Source organism: Ptiloglossa arizonensis, chromosome 1, assembly GCF_051014685.1.
Source record: "Ptiloglossa arizonensis isolate GNS036 chromosome 1, iyPtiAriz1_principal, whole genome shotgun sequence".
Taxonomy (NCBI): Eukaryota; Metazoa; Arthropoda; class Insecta; order Hymenoptera; family Colletidae; genus Ptiloglossa; species Ptiloglossa arizonensis.
The window spans coordinates 35,348,564-35,370,042 of NC_135048.1; the positions used below are offsets into that span (position 1 = coordinate 35,348,564).

Sequence of the window (21,479 nt, forward strand, 5' to 3'; positions counted from 1 at the left end):
GCACGCGCGAAGTAGACACGGGTAGAGGCGGGTAGGCGAGCCGTATCCGAGAAACTCGGGATCGAAATCGGGCCCGCGGTAGCAGGAGCCTCCTCCTCCGCCGCGACGCGTTCGAGAGAAGGAGGAGGCCAAGAACGAACGAAGTAACACGATACAAACACGCACACGTACACGCAAACAGTCACTCGCAGGCACACAGTACATCGTCTCGTATCTCTGTGTATGTGGCGTGTCCATCAGGTTCACGGAGAGGAGGGGGAAAAAGACAGTGCGATTTGACGGTGGGACCAATGTCGGCGGCTCTCAGGAGGATTGGTCTTGGGAGGCCGATCGACAGGGTAGCCAAGACAGCGCGACCAAAGACTCCGGAATAGACACCTCTAGCACCTTCACGAGCAGTGAAGACAGCAACAGGGGCGAGCTGCCCAAGGTACGGGGCCCGTTACTCGACGTTTACCGCCCGTTGCTCGCGGAAACATCGAGAACTGCTTCTCGGTCACAGAGGGTAGAGTTCCGTCGTGTTGCGCTCCAGTCGTTTCGAGCGACACGGCCAGGCAGTCGCTTCGATTAGACATTAGGAAACCGGTGGATCGAGTAAAAGGGGTCTCTGTCGCGCGATCGTCGTTCGTGTCGAGACACGACGCGTTTTGTCGCGTTCGTCTCTCTCGCGTCGCGCCCAATTTTCAGGCGCTAAACCGCGGCGGGTCTGTCGTCCAAAGTGGAATACGGTTTATTCTTCCTCGTTCCTTGCTTTCGTAGCTTTAGCGGAGAGAGGACTGTCATTGGTCCGTTAGTGCCTGACCCGATTGGTTGATGTAACCTAGAGTAGTGTTTAGCGAAACGTTTCGATTTAACCCTTTCGTTGCCGATTTCCCTACGGGAAGGATCTTTCGCTTTCGTTCGGAACACTGGTCGACCGTAGCTCCGAGTAGTCGCTCTCGTTCGCCGTACTTGTCGCCGATCGTTTCGAAACCGACGGTTCGTCCTCGAGCCGCGCAACGAAAGGGTTAACGGTTAACGGTAAACGGTAAACGTGCATCGAACGCCAGGTGAGCCGAAGTTTCAGGGAGGGAAACATTCCGTCGCCATCCCGCGCCTCGATGCGTCTCTCATTTAAAAACTTTCAACGATCCACCACTTTCGATCATTCCTTACACGTGAATTTCGTGATCAAGAAACCTCTTTTGCTCGATTTACTCCCAAACTTCGAGCTTGAAGGCTTCCGTGCTGGGATCCGTCCTTTTCGTTACGACTTTACTCCGTACGCACATTTCTATAGTTTGTAACCTGGTTGTTGCGCTGCGCGTGCAAGCCCGGACCTCTTTCGAGTCGAGTCTTAACCACCGTCACGCGTCACGGAGCAAGAGCATTCGACGAACACGACGGGAATGCAGCGTTCCTGGCCGCATAGATAATCGCACATTCGCATGAGTCTTGAGTTCTCTCACCGCCGACGAGCTCTCGGGACTTTGTCCCGTGATTAAACGACATAGAAATAGGACGCCATCGCTTTCTTCGCGAAACTCATTCTCTCTCATTGTCTCGCCTCTGTTAACTCGGCTACTTTCGCGTCTCCGCGGGCAACGCTTCCATGCATTCTTCTCGAGCAACGAAGCGACCACGATCTCGTCGTTGAACCGAACGGATCCATGCCTTGGTCGCGAGCTTCGATCGTTTCTCTCGGACTCGACCTCGGATCGATGTAACTTTCGTTCCAAGTACGCGTTCGCTTCTAGATTAGTTACCGATCGTCACGTTCTTCGCAAGTTTCTCGGCAGAGAGAGGTTTCGCACGGAGGTTTCTCGTTCGCGTTACACGACTCTCGTCCCCTTCTCACCACTGACATCACCACTGTTCATTCACCACACGATACATATCGCGCGGGGCCCGGGACAATGTATCGTTTCGCGTTTAATCGAATCTCGAGGAAAGGCTCGCTCGACCGAGTCGTTTCGTCGCGCGCGTCTCCAACGCGAGATATTTATTTCTCTTCGGCGCGACGGTTGCTCTTCACCCGCGCGGTTCTCCGCGATCGTCGAAGCGAGCAGCGTTCCATTATCTCCGTTCCGACCTCCTCGAACGTTCCCGGTTAAAATACCCGATCCGGAACGAAATACAAAGAAAGACTCGGTAAACGAACCGATTACCGTTCCTATTTCTTCGAGCCTCGATCGCCAGGATGGCGTCGCGATTGTTCTTCTTCCGAGTGTCCGTGTCCGATCGCAGTCCTCCGTTTCGTCTCGAAATAAGACGAGAACGCGAAACGGAACTCGAACGCGATCGAAGGAGAACCATGGACCTTTCTTAAAACGCGAGATTATTTTTGGTTAAACATTCTTAACGAAAGTCCAACCTGCCCGATCGAGGATCTCGAGCGAGTTACGCCGTAGCAACGACTCGGCAACGTTCGGAATCATCGCGTGAAAATAGAGCGCGCTGGCAAATAGCCGGCATCATCGTCCGTCATTGTTCTTCCGGGCGGGCAGCTTCCATTCGGACGTTAGTTTTCCGATAGTCTCCTCGCGTGGGTGTATTTGTCAATTTACTGGCGTCGGGATGGTCGATGGGCAAACCACGGTTCGATTATCCGTTATTGTTATTACACGGGCTCGTAAATCGGCGTCGAATTTCGATCCGCGGCACGCGAACCCATTCTTTCGAGTCTCTCCGGTGGCCGTCCTCCTCCTCCACCGTTTCCTCCTCTCTTTCTCCGTCTGTCCGACTCTCGTGAAATCGCTCGAACGGAACGAGCAGTTATCCGCGAGTTACGGACTCGCGTAACCGGGGACCGCCTCGCCGACCCCGATCGCCTCGTCGGATCGATCGTTCGTTCCCGATGTTGGTTCCGCGAAATCGAGAATCGAGGGTGTTCCCGGTGATCGGAATCGTTCCTCGATTTCGAAAATCGTCGGTGTTTCTTCGTAGATTACGCTCGACGAACCAAACTTTCTTCGTACCTCTAAGATTTTCCGTGCGTAGAATTTACTTCGCCGAACGGAATTTCGAACTCCGAGTTCGCGTTCGAAACTCGTCGGTGGGACGCGATCGGTATTGCTGACCGACTTTTCGAGTCCCGTTTCCGACGGTGAAAATATCTCTCGATCGTTCTCCTTTAGTTTCTACGATCACCTTGCCTCTCGATCTCGCCGGAGATCGTTTTCCCGCAACAGGAACGAACGATTACCCTCGCGGTCACGAAATCGCGTGCACTCGCGTCGACGATACCGCTCCCGTCCCACGACCCGCACTCCCCGACCACGGATCATCGTTCGATAAATGGAGGAAGACAGGAAACTCGGTGGAAGGCCGTGTTCCAATTATGCGAGGCAAATAAGCAAGATTAAACTCGGTCCGAGTAAACGGACGGCGATCGAGCAATTTATCCGCCGACGGATCGTCTTGTGTACTCCTTCGGTGAAATCAAGATCGACCCTCTGCCGGAGACGGGGGCCGTGATTAAACGTAATTTTCCTTCCACGGGGAAAAAAAATGATTCAGCGAGAAAGTTTCCCATTGACGGACGATATCGGTCAAGGGCCGCTCGAAATTGCGGCGACGATCGAGAACGGCGAACACGCGATCCCGGGAAATTAAATTGCGTATTCTTTTGGCCGCGCGTGTGCTTTTCGATCGTTCGAGTAACGCGAGCTCCCGGTTATCTCGCGCTTTCGTTTCTTCGGTGCGTCGATCGTTTCTTCCGAGCGCGTATCATCGTTGCTCAGAGGCCAACGAGAAACCATCCCCGCCGTACCGTTTCGCTCTTTCGCCGTTCTACCCTTCGTCCAGTCCGTAACAACTACGGATGTACCGTGTCTGTCTCTCGAGCGGAGAAACGAGCGCGCGAACAATCTATTCTCGAATATTCATCCGAGCGTAGGCGTCGCTCCTGTCGTTAGGTATCGCCTAACTTTATCCGTACACTCTGGTCCGTAATTTCCAATTTGAAGCTTTCCCTTTCGTCTCCGTTCGTATCGACGTTATTCCCAACGAAGCGGCACGGTATCGATATCCTGTTCTCGGAGGCGATGCTTCGGCTCGGATCGCGTCCAATCGAAGCGTTTTCTTTCCCGAGCGCGTGTCAATCGCCGGTCCATAGAATCTCGGGCGATTTCACGAGCCGCTACCGATCCGAAACGTCCAATTAAAGGGGCCGAAAGGATGCCAGGTTGTCGAGAGAGAGACGTACCTGGTTCATAATTAATCGAATTGGAACACGGCCAAAGGATATCCGAGAGCGGCGAGTCTCGACGATCTCGTTAGCCTTCGTCGATCGGTTTCGCGGCGTCTTTCGATAAATCCGCGACTTCGTCAGCGTCCCGGAAACGTAAAAGAGAGGAACGAAATAAAACGAAAAAGAAAAAAAAGAAAAAGATACGGATATAATTGGCTGCGGCCCGGAACCGGCTAAGAAAACAGAGTTCCGGCCGAATTGTTCGAAGCGCTTGCGTTTCGTGCTTCGCGTTTCGCGTTTCGCGTTTCGCGTTTCGAAGGCGAAGAAGCGAAAACGAGAAGAAAAAGAATCGCGATCGACGGAAACTCGCGTTTAAGTTCGTAACGGAGAACAGACGTTTCGAGCTGCTCCATTTACCTCGTTCGAATTTAACGAGCGTTCTTGGCGGAACTTCGGAGACGTATTTAACTTGGTTGGTAAAATATTTAATTACGACTATTCGGTTCGGGGACGGTAACCGTGGAACGAAAATAGGAGAGAGAAGCTCGTCGGTCTCGCGATACGAACTCGGTCGAATCTCTCGATCGGAGGAAATCGGAAAGGAACGCTGAGCAGCTATGAAAAAATAAAGGGAAGGACGAGAACGACGCGGTTCGAGAGGTTCGAGCAGCCAATTGTATCGAAGTTGGACAATATTTTGGTAGGGCAGGGCTGGAAAGGTCGATATCGTTATCGCGAGCGAAACTTGGAGTACCGATAGAGAAGTCGGAACGCGAGCGATGGAAAACTTCCCAGTAAAATCGGTCTCTCGCGCAATTAACGACATCTGTGTAAATCGCCACACAAGCACAGATCGACACGATAGGCTGGGAACCGGAAGGAGGCGACCCCTCTCCCTAAAGTAGATCCACCAGATGAATCGAGTCGCTCTTCGACAGAGAAACTTCACTTCCACGGTTTTTACGCAACCTGATTGTGATCACGCAGCTGTTGCATGCCCGAAACCACGGAGACCTCGGACATTTGGAGTTCGATGGGACTGATTGTTGCTTTATTGCTCGTGTGCTCGTCGAAAGCATGTGTAGAGCATGAACTCTAGCGATTGTTCGTACCGTTTAGACACGCATTAGGTGTACGATGGCTTTCTCCTTTGTCGAGCTTGATCATTTTACCATATCTCCACCGTAGAACTCGTAGACTCACATGGTAGCGGACGCTTCAATCGTCGAGAGGATACTCGAACGGCCGTTTCGCGTTCACGAATCGTTCTCGAAATCTTCCTCTCTCTAGACGAGAGCCCGTAACGTTCCTCGGCGCAACGATCGATTCCCAGTTACGGATGTCCTTCGAGTATCCTCCGTGTTATGCCCATCACACTACCAGGGAGACTATCGTTCTCTTCGGCTTTCTTTTTTGCGAGAGTTACCCGCGAGAAAAGTATCCTGCGACCGGTAACGGAAATCGATGTCGAATGTTCGTCGCGCTTACGAGAAACGTTACGAGATCGGCGAATAGCGAGCGGAGGATATTTTTCCCGGGACGTCAGCTTCGAAATCATCAACGTCACCGTCCGTTCACGAAACCACCATCATAGCGATCGAGTTTTGCCGCGTCGGAAATTTGGAAATCGACGATGGTTCGCGCGAGCCCTTCGCACCAGTCGTTCACCGTAACGCGTCGATTTCGAAGTTTCGCAAACGCGGGCAACGCGGTTCCCCTCATATCACAAGATCGCGACCCTCTGACAATGAAACGAAAGAAAACAAAATACGTGTTCTCTCCGCGCTTCGTAGCATCCGTTCTCCTGGCAAGTGAGCAGAGACGGCCAGAAGTTCATTGGCCATTTGGTGTTGCGAAAGCAGCCTGGTTCCGGAAGCAGTAGTAGTATACTCGGGCTGAAAGTCGTTGGTGGGAAGCTGCTGGAGAATGGCTCTATGGGCGCCGTCATCGAGAAGGTCAAGAAGGGTAGCACGGCCGACATAGAAGGTCAACTGAGACCCGGTAAGACGATCAATTTAACCCGATGGCCCGGGACTCACCTTCTACGTTCCTTCTTGTCCCTTTTAAAAGAATCGCTTTCGGTTAGTCACCTTCCACGCTTCGCCTACCCTCATAGCCGATAAGATTGTCCAAGGTGTTGCTCGTCCAACGTAACGAGAAAAACGACCGATCGATCGCTCCGCCCTTTGATATCGAGCTTCGATGCATCGTTCCAGGTTTACCGGGAACAATCCGCAAGTATCCGTTAAACTCTCGGATAACTCGACCGGTTCGACGATCTCTTCCGTCGGCGTCGTTTCGCGAGTTTCCAAATTAATTCCGACACCTAGTTTCGCACGAGATTGGCAAGGGCGAACTGGAAAAGCCTCGGGTATCGCGAGCCGTCAAGATCGATTCCTGCGCGAAGGAATGCTCGCTCGTAGGAACCGCGGTGAACGGTACGTCGAAAATGTCGCGCAGCGGTGTTGTTTGCTTCTCGGCTCGTTCCATCCTAGAATATTTCACGAGAGAGTTTCCCGAGCCAACGGAAAGGACGATCGAAATTGCCTAGACTCGGCCGGAAGAGAGCTCTCGACGACTCGCGATCCTCCGTCGATCCCAGGAGGGAAAGAATCGGTCGATCGGATCGTTGGACCGTGATTCGAATCCGCGTATCTTTCGCTCGGTCGAGCGAGCCCTGTAACCGATCGGGCTATCCAAGCCGTCGACGAATCCTTCCTTCCAAAGTCTCTAAAACCGCAATGGCTGCCGTCGCTTCTACGAGGAAACGATTGTCCGGCAATCGCGTAACACGCAAGAAACAATTTAAACGATCGAGAAAGAGCCCCGATCCAATTCAGCGGTCCGCAAGCATTCCCGGATCACCCAAAGCTAGAAACATCCGAGTCAGGATTTCTCTTTGGATCGGCTCGCTTCGCGAAACCGTCCATCCCGAAACCTCGGTCCTCTCGGTCGCGTTCGCCCATCGAGAGATTCCTCTCCGGAGTAAATAAATCCCTCGCGTTCCCCTCCTCGACCCCACCCCCCCGTCACCGCTCGCCTCACCGTCCCCGTTCCCGTTCCCGTTCCCGTTCCCGTTCCCGTTCCCGTTCACGTTCCCGTTCCCGAGGCGATCCAATAGGAACCGACCGGACACTCGACGATTTCAGGTGACGAGGTGATCAAGTGGAACGGGAAGTTCCTCCAGGGCAAGAGCTTCGGTGAAGTTTACGACATCATCGCCGAGTCGAGACAGGAGCCCCAAGTGGAGCTGTTAGTTTCGCGGAACTTGTCCGCGACGACGGCGCCGGTGACGATGCCTGGGGGGCGGACGCCTTCGACGTCGATGCCACCGAGGAGGATCCCAGTGCAGTGGAGACAAAAGCACCCGGAGACGATCCCCGGGCCGCAACATCACAAAGGTGACTATGCGCTTCTCCCCCTCGTCACCGTTTTCTCCTTCTCGTCTTGTTTCTCCCACGAACACGCTCTCAGGATTTGCTCTCGGCCGTTCTATATTCTTCTCCGTCTCTCTTCTCGCTCCCGGTACGAGTTTCCAGCGTGCTTGCACGCGCGAAAAGATAGTTCGAGCTGTCCCGAAGCGTAAGCGTAACCACGTGTTTAGAGGAGACGGTAGAGAAGGTGGACAGTGTCGTCTCGCGGAACCGAGAGCGGTACGCGTTCGCTCGCTCGCTCGCTCGCTCGCGATAGACGACGCTTAGGATGCCGTAGGACTCGCTGCGAACCAGTATCGTAGTTGTTCACGGGGGATGCGTATCGTTGCCTCGACAGTGAGCACGCAAACCCGTTGCGCGGGGTGATCGTCGAGCGAACAGTTTTCACCTCGAACGCGTAACGAGGAGAACATCGCGTCTCGATTCGATCGCGGAGATTCCAAACGATCGCGTTCGGGAATCTCTCCGCGCGAATCGAACGCTTCGTTCGACGCGATACCCCGGCTGTACACGTATCGTGACGTAGTAACGCGTAGAATAGACAAATTTAGAGCCAATTGTGCGAAACGCGTCACGTAGACGCACAAGTACAGTTAAGGCCACCGAATGCGACGCTGCATCGTCACGGATTGTATGTTTTTTTCGTATTCCAGGTCTTGAGAAATGTATTCTACCGGGTAGGCCTAAAATTTCTTCAATTTCGATCCCGAGCGATCGATGTTTCCCTTCCGTCCGACTGCTCGCCGCGTTCTCTTGTCACCCTCTCCTCGCGATACTCTTTCTCGGGACGGTCTCGAGAGACACGCGATACGAGAAACGGTAAACGAAGAGATTTGCCATTGTCCGTAACCGGTACGCGCAACACCGAAATCGATGCCGAACGATCGAACGCGGAAAGACTCGGCAACCGTTGTCCCGCTTTGTGTATTACGTCGATGTTATCGTAGTACGTAGACAGTAGTGGCAATGCACCCAACCCGCGCACACACCCTGCCCTATCCGTCCGCTAACACCCTCGTTTTTACGAACATAGTTTTATGGGAGCAACAACTTGAGACCAGTGACTCTTTGTACGAACGTTTAATCGCATCTATGTACGTCGTTTCGCATTTCTCCCCGTTGGAAGAACCCAAGCATTTCAAACCCTTCTGTACACGGTGCGTCATTTTGCGATTATCTCCTTCGTAGGCACTTTCGTCGCGCGACGAAAGTTGCGTCGTCGCAATACCGATTCAAACCTATTCGTACCACGATCATAGGCATTATCTTGCTAGTTTTAGTAACGATACTTTAACCGTATTATTTTCCCCGATCGCTTGCAAACGGAACCTAGATGCGTATACTACGAGTAGAAGTAATCGCAGTACGAAGCGGTATTTTTGTATCGTTCGGCGGTAGTTGGATGTCTTGTTCGTTCGATCGAAGACACGTAACGACCGATGCCTTCGGGGTCCGAGCGAAGAAAACGCAACACTCCTGAACCACGTCTCGGGGTACGCGTTAAGCGCGGACACGTCCGCGAACGACGCTGATCCGGCCGCATTCGATGCGTCCGCAACGTATGCGTTACTTTTGACGTCGAGCAGCTCGAGAGTAGCCTGCACGTGAATCGTAATTATCACCCGAGGAATGGATGTATCCGCCCGCAAATTGTATTACGCTCGGTGATGAAGGGAAGCCACGAGTTTCCGAGAATCTTGCAGCGATTCGACGGTTACTCCCAGAGAATTCCCCGAGTAACGAGGGCCTGTAAATTTCTAAGGAATTAAATCCGCGTTCCTTTGGCCGAATAAACCCAACCGTCGAATCGCTGGAAACCGACGCGAATCGTCGCTGATCGTCACCGTTGCAAAACGTTTCCGGGAACGAGTTTTTCTTACGTATTTCTTGCATCGCTCGTACTCTCGATCCCCGTAATCCTTGCTGTATTTGGAAATATTTTGTTCTTCGACCGATCCTCGAGTCTCCGTTTTCTTTTCCAATTGTTCACCGACCCTGTCCCCGATGACCTCTCGTCCAATTTGCGACGATACGTAGGACCCAGCCTTCTCCCACGTAGTCCATTCGAGCGTCCAAAGTTCCCGGATCGACCGAGAGAATATCTAAAGTCCAGACGGCGTTTTGAACGATCACTTGCAGAGTTGTACGACGCGAGGCGCGAGAAACCTTCGGTTTTAGTGACCTCGCCCGGCTCGCCGGATCTGCACGCTCAAGAACGCGCCAGACAGATTCGACAACCCGCCGGTAACACGAACGTCGGTGGTAATCTACAAGTGATGGTGGGCTTTGATCCTGTGGCGCTTCAGTTGATCGTCACGCTGGTCTGCGCGGTCAGGCTGACGCCGAAGAGCAACGGTCAACCCAGGAATCCCTATGCCAAGATCTTCCTGCTTCCGGATAAGAGGTGAGAAGGAAACGGTAAAAATCTTTGTACTTGTTCTCCGTTGGAGGAGGATGGCGCGTTCGAGAAGCGCGGTATCGATTTGAAACGAACGGACGAGTAGGAGGAGCGGAAACGCGACGCTACACCGTCTAGCGCGCGGTCTCGCGCTCCCGACCGAAAGATTCGCGACGATGTCGAAGTTAAAGTCGTCGCCTCTCGAAATGAATCATTTCCCGAAGAAGCGGTTTCCCGAGCCAAAAAGATAGCCGTTGAGTTTGGCCGTGTTGCCAACAATTCCGCCGTTACCAAAACTTCCCCGTGCAGTTTTATTTTCCTGTTCCGTACCGGCCACCGTCCCAACGAAAACTCTTTCGCTAATGCTCGACATCGATCGCGGTATCGCCCCATTTACGTATCAATTTCGCGAGCGTATCGGCAAACGTAACCTCCTTGTCGCACCGTCTGTGCAGCGAGAAATCGAAGAGACGCACGAAAACATTGGCGAACACGAACGACCCGAGGTGGGATCAAACTTTCGTTTACAACGGGATCAGGAGGCCGGAGCTGCGGAAAAGGGCGTTGGAGATCACGGTCTGGGACTACGAGAAGTACGACGTGAACGATTTCCTCGGCGAGATAGTTCTGGAGTTGGCGATGGCTCGATTGGACGAGGAACCGGAGTGGCATCCGTTGGTCAGCCACGACGAACATCGGCATATTAGGTATGCGATTATCGGCTCGAGGCGTAGATTAGGGCGCTTCGTTTTTTCATGGCTTTGGTATGAGACACGATCGCTGTTGCGCAATCATTTTGCCTGTTGCAACGACAAGACTAGGAAAGATTAGAGATTGCCCGATCGACGAACACTCTCTGCGCTTGTTAGCCGCTGAATGCTAACGTACGAATTCTCCTAGAGCTTTCGAAAGGGGCTGAGCGGTAGGCGGCAGTCGTTCTCGAACATTAGGCTTAGGGAGAAGGAATCCGTCGATGGCCTTGGATACCCCGAATCGGTAGAGCGGTTGTCCGGCGAACGAACGAACGTACGAACGAACGAACGGACGAACGAACAAACGAACGAACGAACGAACGAACGAACGAACGAACGAACGAACAAACGACCCAACGAACGAACGAAATCGGCAGATTCTTTTTCCCCTAAGACTAGAGAAGAGCGGTTAGCGTGAGATCTAAATTTCGCGTTGCACAGATACTATCAGGAGCCCGATGACATGGTGATAACTCCGGTGGACTGCCATCTCAGTCCACCGTCGACAACGTCGCGGCTGAGCGATTCTGACACTTCCGAATGCGATATCACGGACTGCGACGTCTCCAGGGAGCAAAGGAGAACAGCTGACGGTGCCAGTATAAGCAGTATCGGCAGTTCCTCCAGGTAAGAGGATCCTTCGAAATCTCTCTACGTCGCGTTCCGAACCTCTACCCACACTCCCGTTCGACTCCTCGTATGCCGTCCCCGAACGATACGATACACTCGGAAGAAGAGCGTGCCATTTTCACGGGCGATGCGCCGTCGATATACTATACGCGACGACGAAGCAACTTAACCGCGAAACGTTCAACGAGCTCCGTTTCGATGGTCCCTTTCGTCTTTGGTTTCGTTCGCGCGACCACGGACCCGCAGGCCGAATAAAATCCCGCCCACTGCCAATCGTAAGTTCGAGACCACCTCGTTCGCAGTTGCATTTCGAAACTCAGTCGACGGTCGTTGTTACCGTTTCGCCGAACCTATTGGCCATCGATTGGAACGAAGCGCAATATCGTTGCCGCTCGTCGAGACGCTCTTCGAGGATCTTCGAAATCACCTCGGGCCAATTTCGGTCCCCCCGAATTTCACGAACAGAGTCCATCGGACGTCGTTGGTTACGGAGGAGTGGTCCCAAGTTTACGCTCGGTAGTGCAAACTACCGGTAGGAATAACGCGCCGGGGCGCGCGAAGCTGTGTCGCGCAAGGTTCACGCGTGCACTTCGTCGGGAATCAACGGTAGTTAATCGCGGGGGCAGCGCGCCGGTGTCCTTGGCCAACAGGACTCGTGTTACCGATCCGGCAGCGTTACCATTCTCGGCTCGAGAACCGGTTTACAGGTCTCGTAACCGGCATCGTAACTGTCGTCGTAACGGTTATTCACCCGGTAGCGTGCAACGCGGTCTTAATCGTCGATAACGCGAAACGACGCCGCTGCTCGAGATTATCCTGGATTCGGTCCGGCCCGTGAAACGTTTTTCCACGCGTGTTTCTCGCGCTCTGGTTCGAAATTGGCCGGTTAGCGCGTTTTCTCCCGGCTCGATCTCTCGAACTCGCTCGAAACCGATTCGGAACGAGGGGCTACGAGGATCGCGAAAGGGGGACACTTGGACGTTTTCGTACGGAAGGTGGCGTCGTTCTGACGTAAGGCCGTCGACGACCACAACCTCGAAAGAGAGACGGAGACAATTCTGGAAGGCGAAGGCCAGAGAATACCCCGGACTGGCGGGGTAGAGAATTAGAGTGAGATAGAAGGGGAGAGAGGAGGCCGAGAGCCAAGTTATAAAACTGGGCAACAAGCCAATTGACATGCCAGTTGGCCTGCAACCACCGCTGGCTGCGGAAGCCAGCCCCTGAACCCGTATCCGTATTAATATTCCAACGATGACGTCCGATCGTTATTTGTGAGTGCAAAGTGCTTTCCACCGAGCCTTCCGATCCTTTATTTTCCACGCAAAAAAACAGAGTGTCGGGAAAATGACGGAGAGGGACCGAGAGGAAACGAGAGGAAACCAGAGGAGGGGAACCGCTCTCGCTACGTGACCGGTGGGAAACGGGGGAAAAAACTCGGAACGGAAAAAAAAAAAAAACGAATGGAGAGAAACCGAATGGAAAGCCCCCACGGTTACGAACAGTGGTAACCACCTCGGACAGCGTGTCTAAACAAATCCACTTTGAACGCAACGCTTGATCAAGTTTTTATCGCTCGCAATTTCCTCGAATTGGAGGTCCTTCGGATATTCGGTGGTTCGCGAGGCACCGGTCGCGTCCCGAAACGAGTTGCTCGAATACGGTGAGATCGAGTTTCGTCCTACGCAATACCGATCGCTCGTAATTTCCACGCGGAAGAGATTCGGTGCTCCGAGACGCGCGTCGCGCGTCGCGCCTCGCGCCTCGCGTGGAAAGTGTCCGGCGGAGCTTTGGGATCGTTCGAAGGATCGAGGGAACATCGAGGATAAGAGGCGTACGAGGTTACCGGCTCTCCGTGCTACCGATGGAGGGAACCAATTCCCGAGAAGAGAGAGATCTCCTGGCCTCGAAACCCGGCACCGGTTTCTACCGTCCGTTCGTCTCGCTCTCTCGGTTACCATTTCCAGTTCTAATTGGTCGAGCCTTTGTAAATTTATTCCGCGGACGATGCTCTGAATTCAAGTTGCGCCCCCTCGAGTGGGTTTCTAGTCGCTTCTCTAGAAAAGTAATGCGATTGCCGGAGCCGAGTAGGGGCGGGAGGGTCGATTGCTCGCCGGCCGCTCGCTTTCGTTTGTAATCAATCGCCTTATCTCCGACCCTCTTCGATTCGAGGGTGCTCGAATAATAATAATAAGTCGAAAGTTCCCCGAGCTCGTTGAAAATTGCACGACACAGCCTCGAATACGGGAAAGTTGCGGATCTTCCGTCGAAAGTTCCGCGAAAGCCGGCTTCACCCTCGATTCCCCCACCGGCGGGCCAGCTCGGTTTAAATTTTTCATCGAGCGTCTCGCGCGCGCCCCGCGCGAGAATACCGGCCGGATCCTCGTTTCCAAAGGGAGAGAGAGACGAGCGACACGCCTCGAGGTCGGGTTTGTCGTTCGACGTCGTGAATCTGTAGAAACGATTCGGAACGGCCGCGTGCTTCATTAATCCACGTGGCCTCAATCTGCGCGCCGCTGACCAATTTTTTCTCTCTGTTCGTTCTCGCGGAACTCGCGACCCGACTCCGCGAAAAACCTCGCGTCCGACGAATAATTGAAACGTCCCGATGGGGGATCTTCCCGACCATGCGGCGCGCCGATATTTAATAACCTTCAATATCGCCTAACAGGATTATCCGAAAGGGTTTCACCGGTTACATTAATAAATCCATCGTCGAAGAGTCGAGTCCGTGCTCGCGACGTGTCCGCGCGATCGGATCGCTCTCTTTTCTCTCGGCGATTCCGTTTTCCTCGAGCTCGACGATGCTCCAGAGAGCGACCAATTATTCTTCGACGACCGAATCCAACGATAACCCTGAATCTCGAAGCTCGAACCAACTCGGCTCGCGCGCGTGAACCTAAACTTTGATCGTTTCGCGTTGGCGCCGGCCAGCCGTTCTCCTCGAATCGATTTCATTTGTAATCGTGTGCTCTGTTATTTATTTTTTAGGTTTCGTAATATGCCGTCAAATTATAAGCGGTACGGCCATTACAAGTTATATTTTCTCCTCTCTCACGAATCACGCAGTCACACGTCTTGCATCCTCACCGCTAGGTTACAACGTTTCGCGCGGTAGACTGGCGTCGGTCGCGTTACGACCGAGAGCCACCCATTCCTATCGTTGAAAGCGCACCAAAGAGAACCACCACGGTGGCTGCGTCAAACGGACGCCGCGTTGTATTTCCATTCTCCCCCGTAAAGGACGACCAATGACGGTGATCTCGTCGGACGAGAAACGACGAAACGGCCGTAGAACGAAATTCTCGATCGTCGTTCGCACGGGTCGAGCGCACTCGCGACGCAAACTCCGTTCGAACGAGCCCGCGCGCACCGGAATTTCAAAGAGGGTTCGCGATTAATGTCTTTTCGCTTTTCGGGTCCCGATGGACCCAAATTGAACGAGCAAACACACGACAGCGCATCGAGGGCGGTCTTCTCTAGCTTTCTCGCAACGCGGCTCGTTTCTTCGTCGCGCGTGCACCGACCGAACAAACAGGACGAAACGAAATTGGCGTTGTCGAGTCGTCGCGGAAAATTGTGTCTCGTGTCTCGTTTTCCGTCGTCGTCGTCGTCGTCGTCGTCGTCGTCGTCGTTGTTGTTGTCGTTGTCGTTGTCGTCGTCTTCGTTGTCGTCTTCGTTGTCGTCGTCGTCGTCGTCGTCGTCGCCGCCGCCGCTGCCGCCGCGCGGAACAACGGACCGAGTCGGGCGAACGACGTAGTTGGGCGCAGAGATTCAGTAGGTCACCGATCACGTAGGCACTCGTAGGCGTCATCGTGTCATCGCTTCTTGCATCTACCACGTTCACGTTTACAAGACTTAGATTGCGAGAGGACATGGCTTCTAGAACGCTTAGTGCAACGCGATGCATCGGCCGGGGTGGCTCCGTTTCTTTCTCGAAAGCTTCGTCCTCGCGAATTTGGGTAGCGTCCAGTTCCCCCTGGACCATTTTCCGTAACTTGTTGGTGTTCCGTTGCCAGGAACCGGGAGGACGACCCTCCCGTCGGTTTTGTTTCGCGCGGTTCGCGCGCGATCAATCGTTCCGGGACGAGGTTTTGTTACGCGTTTGGCTCGGCTGATCGCAGCTATGCGCCGCGAGTCGTCCATTGTTTACAGCGGGCCAGCTTCTCTTTAGCGGGATAACTTCTTGGCAACGGAAACGTCCTTCCGTTGCGAAGGACACCTCGAGAAGAAGGTCCAGCCCTTCTGTCTGGCTTCATTGGCAAGTAAATCGTAAAGATAGCTACGCGCCGGATCGCAGGAATATGCATTTGCAGTTTGCAGATCGAGCGGTTTGCGACCAGTTCATCGCGGAACGAGGTAATAGGTATTGCCGTTGGAAGTAATTCATTCCGAATTTCCCCGCGGGTGAGATTCCTCGGACGAATTTGTCGAACGCGGTTGTTCAATTCGAATTCGATGGAAAGATCGAAATTTACTTTTTTAAATCTCCGCTCTCCGTTGCAGAGCCGAATTGAAATTTCGTCTCGTCTCGTTCGCGCGATACGGCGACAAAAGGAATAAATTGTTCCAAGGGTCAATAGTTAGCGTCTCACTCTGTCCACTATCTCTCTCGCCAAGTAGGATGTAAATACTTTAACGAACGAGAGCTTGTTCGCGCGAGAGACATTCGACTACCGATCTCGCGGTAGATCCTTTCGTTCCGGGAGTACCTTGTACCCGTTATTGTTATCTGCCAAGTAGTAGAACTCGCACCCTCTGTCTTGGTTTGTCGCTTTCCGAGCTCGTTCGTGTGTCGATCGGAGGACACGAAGAGCAACGCAACGTAGAATGCATATTTGATACAAGCATCGCCAATGAGAACCAGCCTGGCCGCATGCACTCTGTAATCTAGCGCGAGATCACAGCACTCGCCCCATTTAACGCGTAAGCGACACGACGATCACTAATCGGCGAAAAACTGAACGCATGTTGGAGCAGCCACTATTCTAGCCCCCCGCCGGAAAGGGAACTCTGCATCGACGGGGAGCACCGGAGTCGAAGGGACATGTCGCCGCAGGGCCGTAAACGAGCCGCTCTTATGAACCGCGAGCAGCCTGCCTCCGTATCCGGATACCAGACCTATCGCAAGGTGAGTTCCGCATTCGACTTTCTTCGAAATTACACCGTAACGGCGCTTCGAGTATCGCTCGAGTTTCGAACGGTCTAACGGTATATCTCGCGTCTTCGATCGATCGGACGCGGGGAATCGAGTACGGGTTTGCGTGCACCGTGATCGATTCCCTTTACCCAACCACCGGACTACCGGACGGACGAGGTTGTTCAATTTGTACAATCCCCAGGAGGATATACATCGAGGAATGATGGACCACAGGTCGCACAGCGCGGCGCCCATGGACTCGCCGAGTCTTCGGCACCGAAGAAGGTCCCAGAGCCCCACCGGTCATCGCTCTCTGTCTCCCCCGGAACACAGATCCTTGCCCTACTCGCACGGCTACGTACCGGCCAGGTAGGAATTCTCCCGAACCGCCCGCGAATCCTCTCGGACGCTGGAAATTCGTACACGCTATCCTCTTTGCGCGTTCCAGATTCGTTTCGAGATCGGCAACGGCCACTCCCACCGGCTCGCCGAAAAAGAGACAGTTGCCCATTATCCCGACAGCCATGAAGGAAAGGGCCCCTCAGGATCTCGACGAACGAGCCAGATTCATGAGACACCACAACAGACAGGTGCACACCACGTACAGGAGTACGGGCATGGGAGGTGAGAGGTTTTCATCGATGATCGGAAACTGTCGATCGAATACGAGGCTAGTCGTGGAAACACTGGACATTTGCATTGTCGCAGGTTGGGAAAGACACTACAGCGGGCTATCGGACTCGGATCTTCCATCGATGGAGCTCGATCCGTTGTCTTTGCCGCACAGTCACGCTTACCGAATTCACAGACCGCAAAGGGAACACTTGAGCCCCGATAAAGACGTACTTGGGGATCTCGGTGACTCCGATATGGAGAGTATAGCCTCCGTGACGAGCAGTGCCTTCAGTACGCAATCGGAACGCCCGGGTGGTTCCAGAGGACTAATGTGAGTATAGTTCAGTGTCCATTGTACAATAATTTCGAGTCGTTGACCTTGCATTCAAAGTCAGTGTACAAAGCAAGACAAGTTCCATAGAAAAGAAAGTATCCCTTCGGAGGAGACAGCCATCCACTGTACCAGTTGAACGCGTCTCTTTGTTCTCTTGGATTCGCGCGGTCCTCCCCGTTCATTTTTCCCACGATTCGTTGTTCGGTTCCGAGTCGATGATCGTTCCGTTCGTCGAACCACCATGTATGCACCGTGCGCGGAGTGGAACATTTGATGGCTTACCTTCTCGTCGACGATAATCCCTGAATTAAATGGACATTGCCGAATGAAATGTCACCCCGTAGCTGCACTACTCATCTCCCCCGCCTGCTTGATAGGTTCCCAGTTCCTTTCGCGCTCTCTTCGAGGTTTCTACTATTAGTGGCTAGATCGCACCTCCTATGCACCGTGTCAATGTCCATTTAATATCGTCCCATTCTAACGAAGCAGGGATTAGTGCGTGGCGTTGGTCGAACGGCTAGGTGTACCTACGTTTCAACGCGTCACTGTACGTATGCGTGCTATCACCAAGAGACTAATCGATCGTTGCACGTCCTACAAGACAACCTGCATTTCTTTGTTCGGCGAGTGACAATGCAAAAATTCGCAGGTCAAATTCTCTGTACCGTTGCTTTTGAAAACGAATGCCGGAAAATCCAGAAAAAAGAAACTAGCAAAAAAGTAACACGAAGAACCGCGTTCGATCGATCGCGAACGTGCGAGTAGAGTCATTTTGAGAGTAATTGAAAAAAAAAGAAAATGATTGAAGAATGGGCTCACGAACTCGTTATGTAAACCGCAGAAGCGCTAAAACTCTATATGAAAAACATTGTTTGCAGACCGACAGTTAAAAACGTTTTAATACCCGGTGTCATATCCCCTATGCCCCTGCCCCCTAGGCGCAATAGGCGCAGGCACAGACTTAGGGTACCCTGCAGCGAATGTCACTGTCCGAACAACAATCCCACCAAGCCCAGGAGCAACAACCCCAGCAAGCACAATCCCACCCCGCATCCCCTCGTACGGAGCAAGTCCGCAGTGGTGCGCTCGTTGTACAGAAAGATGCGTACGCCGTTCACGAGGTCGCAGACCGTCGACGAGAACATGCTGAGATATTACAGCCCGGAGACCAGCGAGTACAGCGTCTCCGAGGGTTACATACTCAAGCCAGAGGAGCTAACCGGTAGCTCCAAGAAACGTATACCGGAGATATACGTGGAAGATTGCCTTCAGGTCGACTTCAACGATCGTCTCATCGAGAAGTTTCGCGACAGGTATTCGTCGCCCTATCTACTGGACTCCGGTATGCGTAGACGCTCGCGAAGCTGGCAGGACCGTACCGGAAGAACCGCGAAACCTAGACACCAGTTCCTCTCGAGAGGCTCGCACGACCTTAACGACGACATCGGGATTAGGAATCTAGACGTTAGCTTGCGACCGCGTAGGTCTTTTTTATTCTCGAAGGCTAGGAGCTTCGATTACGACGTGCTGCACGATATATACGCCGACCGTTACGGTTTCGGGTTAGGTGTCGGTACGCTCTCGCGGCGAGCAAAGAGTTTCGAATACGACACCATATCCACCAGCAACATATTCAGCGACGACAGCCTGAGAACCGCCAGAAGGAAACTAAAGAGGAACCTGGCGATCAACGATGCCGGATACGGTGACAAAATACCGGCCCTCGGCGACCAGAGTAAATCCTACTTCGATTCGAACGGCGACGACAAGGTGCCCAAGAGTCTTCTCAACCGGGAAAAGAATTACGATTATCTCCTCAAGCAGGATCACAAGCCGTTCTACGGATACGAGTCCGAGTTCTGTTGCGGCGGGACGGAGATTTACCTGCCCCGTTTCGACAAACAGGCCATCGATTCGAATCTACCCGGTAAGAGTTATCGATACGAATTCACGCCCGAGAAGTCTTTCGATACTCACGAGAGGATCGCTCTCCGAAACGTACTGGGCAGGGAAGACCCTACCAAACGCAAATACATCGACTCGACCTTCCAAGAGCACGATGCCACCTTCGGCAGAGATATATCGGAGAAACGAACGAAGAATCTGGACACCGGTATCTGCGACCCGTCCAGCGAGCACATCTATTGCAGCATCGACGAGGCTCTCTCGTCCGGCGAGAATTACGCCCGCGAGATCGACGTTAATTCCTCTCCGCTTCGTGCCGCCTCCGAGCTCGAGCGTTACGAGAATCAGAGAACGATCGGTCGCCCCGCTCGTAGACGAACGAAAAGCAGCGAGTCCTATTTGGAGAACGGATACGACGGTTACGACTGGGACATCGAGTACGACGAAGGGTTCGTCGACAGAGCGAGAATCGAGGATTACGATCATCGATCGTACGGCTACGAGGACGAGGGGGTTCAGTTGCCGCGAATCGATAGACGAACGTACGAGGACGAGTACTACGACGAGAGGGAAGACGCGAGACGGGGAACCGCGCGGAAAAAGAGATCGTCCCGGTACGTCGCGGACAACGAGTACGTACCCGACGATTATTGCGATTATCGTTCCGCGGACGAGTACGATTATCAAGCGCACAGCGGTCCCGAGTGTACCACCGGGGACCACAGGTATCGGGATGTCTCGATACCCCGTAGGAGAAGACGAAGAAGCGGAAGAGGAAGTCGGGAGACCGGTATCGGCCTATACGAGAACGTGCAACCCTATCGAGAAACGGGACCCAGACACACCCTCTCCGTTCCGAGTTTCAACGAGAGCAAACGAATGATGCTGCAGCGAGCCGAATCCTCGCCCGTGCTGCGCTCCGACGAGGAACTGAGCCCCTCCGAAAGGGCCGAGAGAGCGAAACGATTGTACCGGCGCAGAAGGAACAGTAGCTGTCCAGAGGCTCGAGAAATACGTTATTACGAAGCCTCGAGGAGAAAGGACGAAGAACGGGCGGCCGGCACCGATTTCATTCTCGACTCGGACGAAGATTTCGGCTCGATGGAGACCGTCGTCTGCGCGGATTGCTTCCGACAGAAGAACGCGACGGGCGTTCCTCGCGAGGGTACCAGACCGGGATACTACCAGACGGAACGAGACGTTTACGTAGACTACGGAACCGAACCGATTTGCGATTGTCCGGAAACCTGCCAACTCTCTAGGTCGGGATCTTTGCGATCCTCTCTGTATCGCGGTAGGCGTAAGAGTAGCTGTCCGGAGTGTCGGGAGTTGGCCATGTCCACGGAGTTAGGTAGGTCCGGGTCGTTGTCGCGTAGAAACGAAGAAAGGAGACCGTCCGTAGAATCGAGGCATAGGTACCGTAGACGAAACAGCAGCTGCCCCGAGGCCAGGGACCTCGAACTCCTCGACAAGAGGCACCAACAGCAACAACAACACCACCACCAGCAACGTCAACAACAAGCCCAGCAGCACTCGAATCAACAACAGCAACAGCAGCAGCAGCAGCAGCAGCAGCAACAGCAGCAACCGCAACGTCAACAGCAAGCCCAACAGCAACAACAACAACAACAACAACAGGGTAGTAAGAGGAACGTAGCGATCAGCGACACCCTCGAGTACTACGAGTACTCGATGGAGAGCGAGAGCCAGTGCAGCGAGAACTGCGGATTTGGCCCGTGCGATCCGCGTAGGCCCCGTAACCGAGCACCCCGCCCCGGTAACGCTAATTCAAGTCTCTTTGATTCCCAAACCGCTACCTCCGACACTGCTAAAAACTACCACCCACGGGCCGTCGATCACCACGATACCTCACGAAACACGAAACCGTCGTCGCGCGACAACCTCGACGAATCCGCCGTGGCGTCGACCTCCCCATCGTCCTCCATCCGGCGGCGTTCGCGGAAAAAATTTGCCCACGACGCCCACGACGACGCCGCCCCGAACGAACAACGCGACGACGACCCGCGGGATCGTCGATCCTCCTCTATGCCCGAAAGCAGCGAGTGCGGCGGCCAGTCCAGCTCCTACGAGAAGACGTCCAGG

General features: G+C 53.6%; 1 protein-coding gene across 15 annotated transcripts in view; it reads left to right on the forward strand.

The window, feature by feature from the left end:
• Rim (Rab3 interacting molecule) overlaps positions 1–21,479 on the forward strand; it is a 64,420-nt gene that overhangs the window by 30,303 nt on the left and 12,638 nt on the right. For 11 of the 15 annotated variants that reach the window (XR_012993790.1, XR_012993779.1, XR_012993787.1 and 8 more), the window contains 11 exons: positions 241–430; positions 5,965–6,172; positions 7,321–7,572; positions 9,745–10,009; positions 10,459–10,710; positions 11,197–11,382; positions 16,360–16,513; positions 16,725–16,891; positions 16,971–17,146; positions 17,231–17,468; positions 18,350–21,479. The exon at positions 18,350–21,479 is cut by the window's right edge and continues 97 nt beyond it. Coding sequence is in view for 3 of the 15 variants with exons in the window: in XM_076324461.1 (XP_076180576.1) it covers positions 241–430; positions 5,965–6,172; positions 7,321–7,572; positions 9,745–10,009; positions 10,459–10,710; positions 11,197–11,382; positions 16,360–16,513; positions 16,725–16,891; positions 16,971–17,146; positions 17,231–17,468; positions 18,350–21,479 (5,218 nt within the window). In the remaining 12 variants the exon portion in view is untranslated. The remainder of the gene's footprint in view (positions 1–240; positions 431–5,964; positions 6,173–7,320; positions 7,573–9,744; positions 10,010–10,458; positions 10,711–11,196; positions 11,383–16,359; positions 16,514–16,724; positions 16,892–16,970; positions 17,147–17,230; positions 17,469–18,349) is intronic. The other 4 variants (XR_012993795.1, XR_012993780.1, XR_012993796.1 and 1 more) reach the window with 4 other exon arrangements.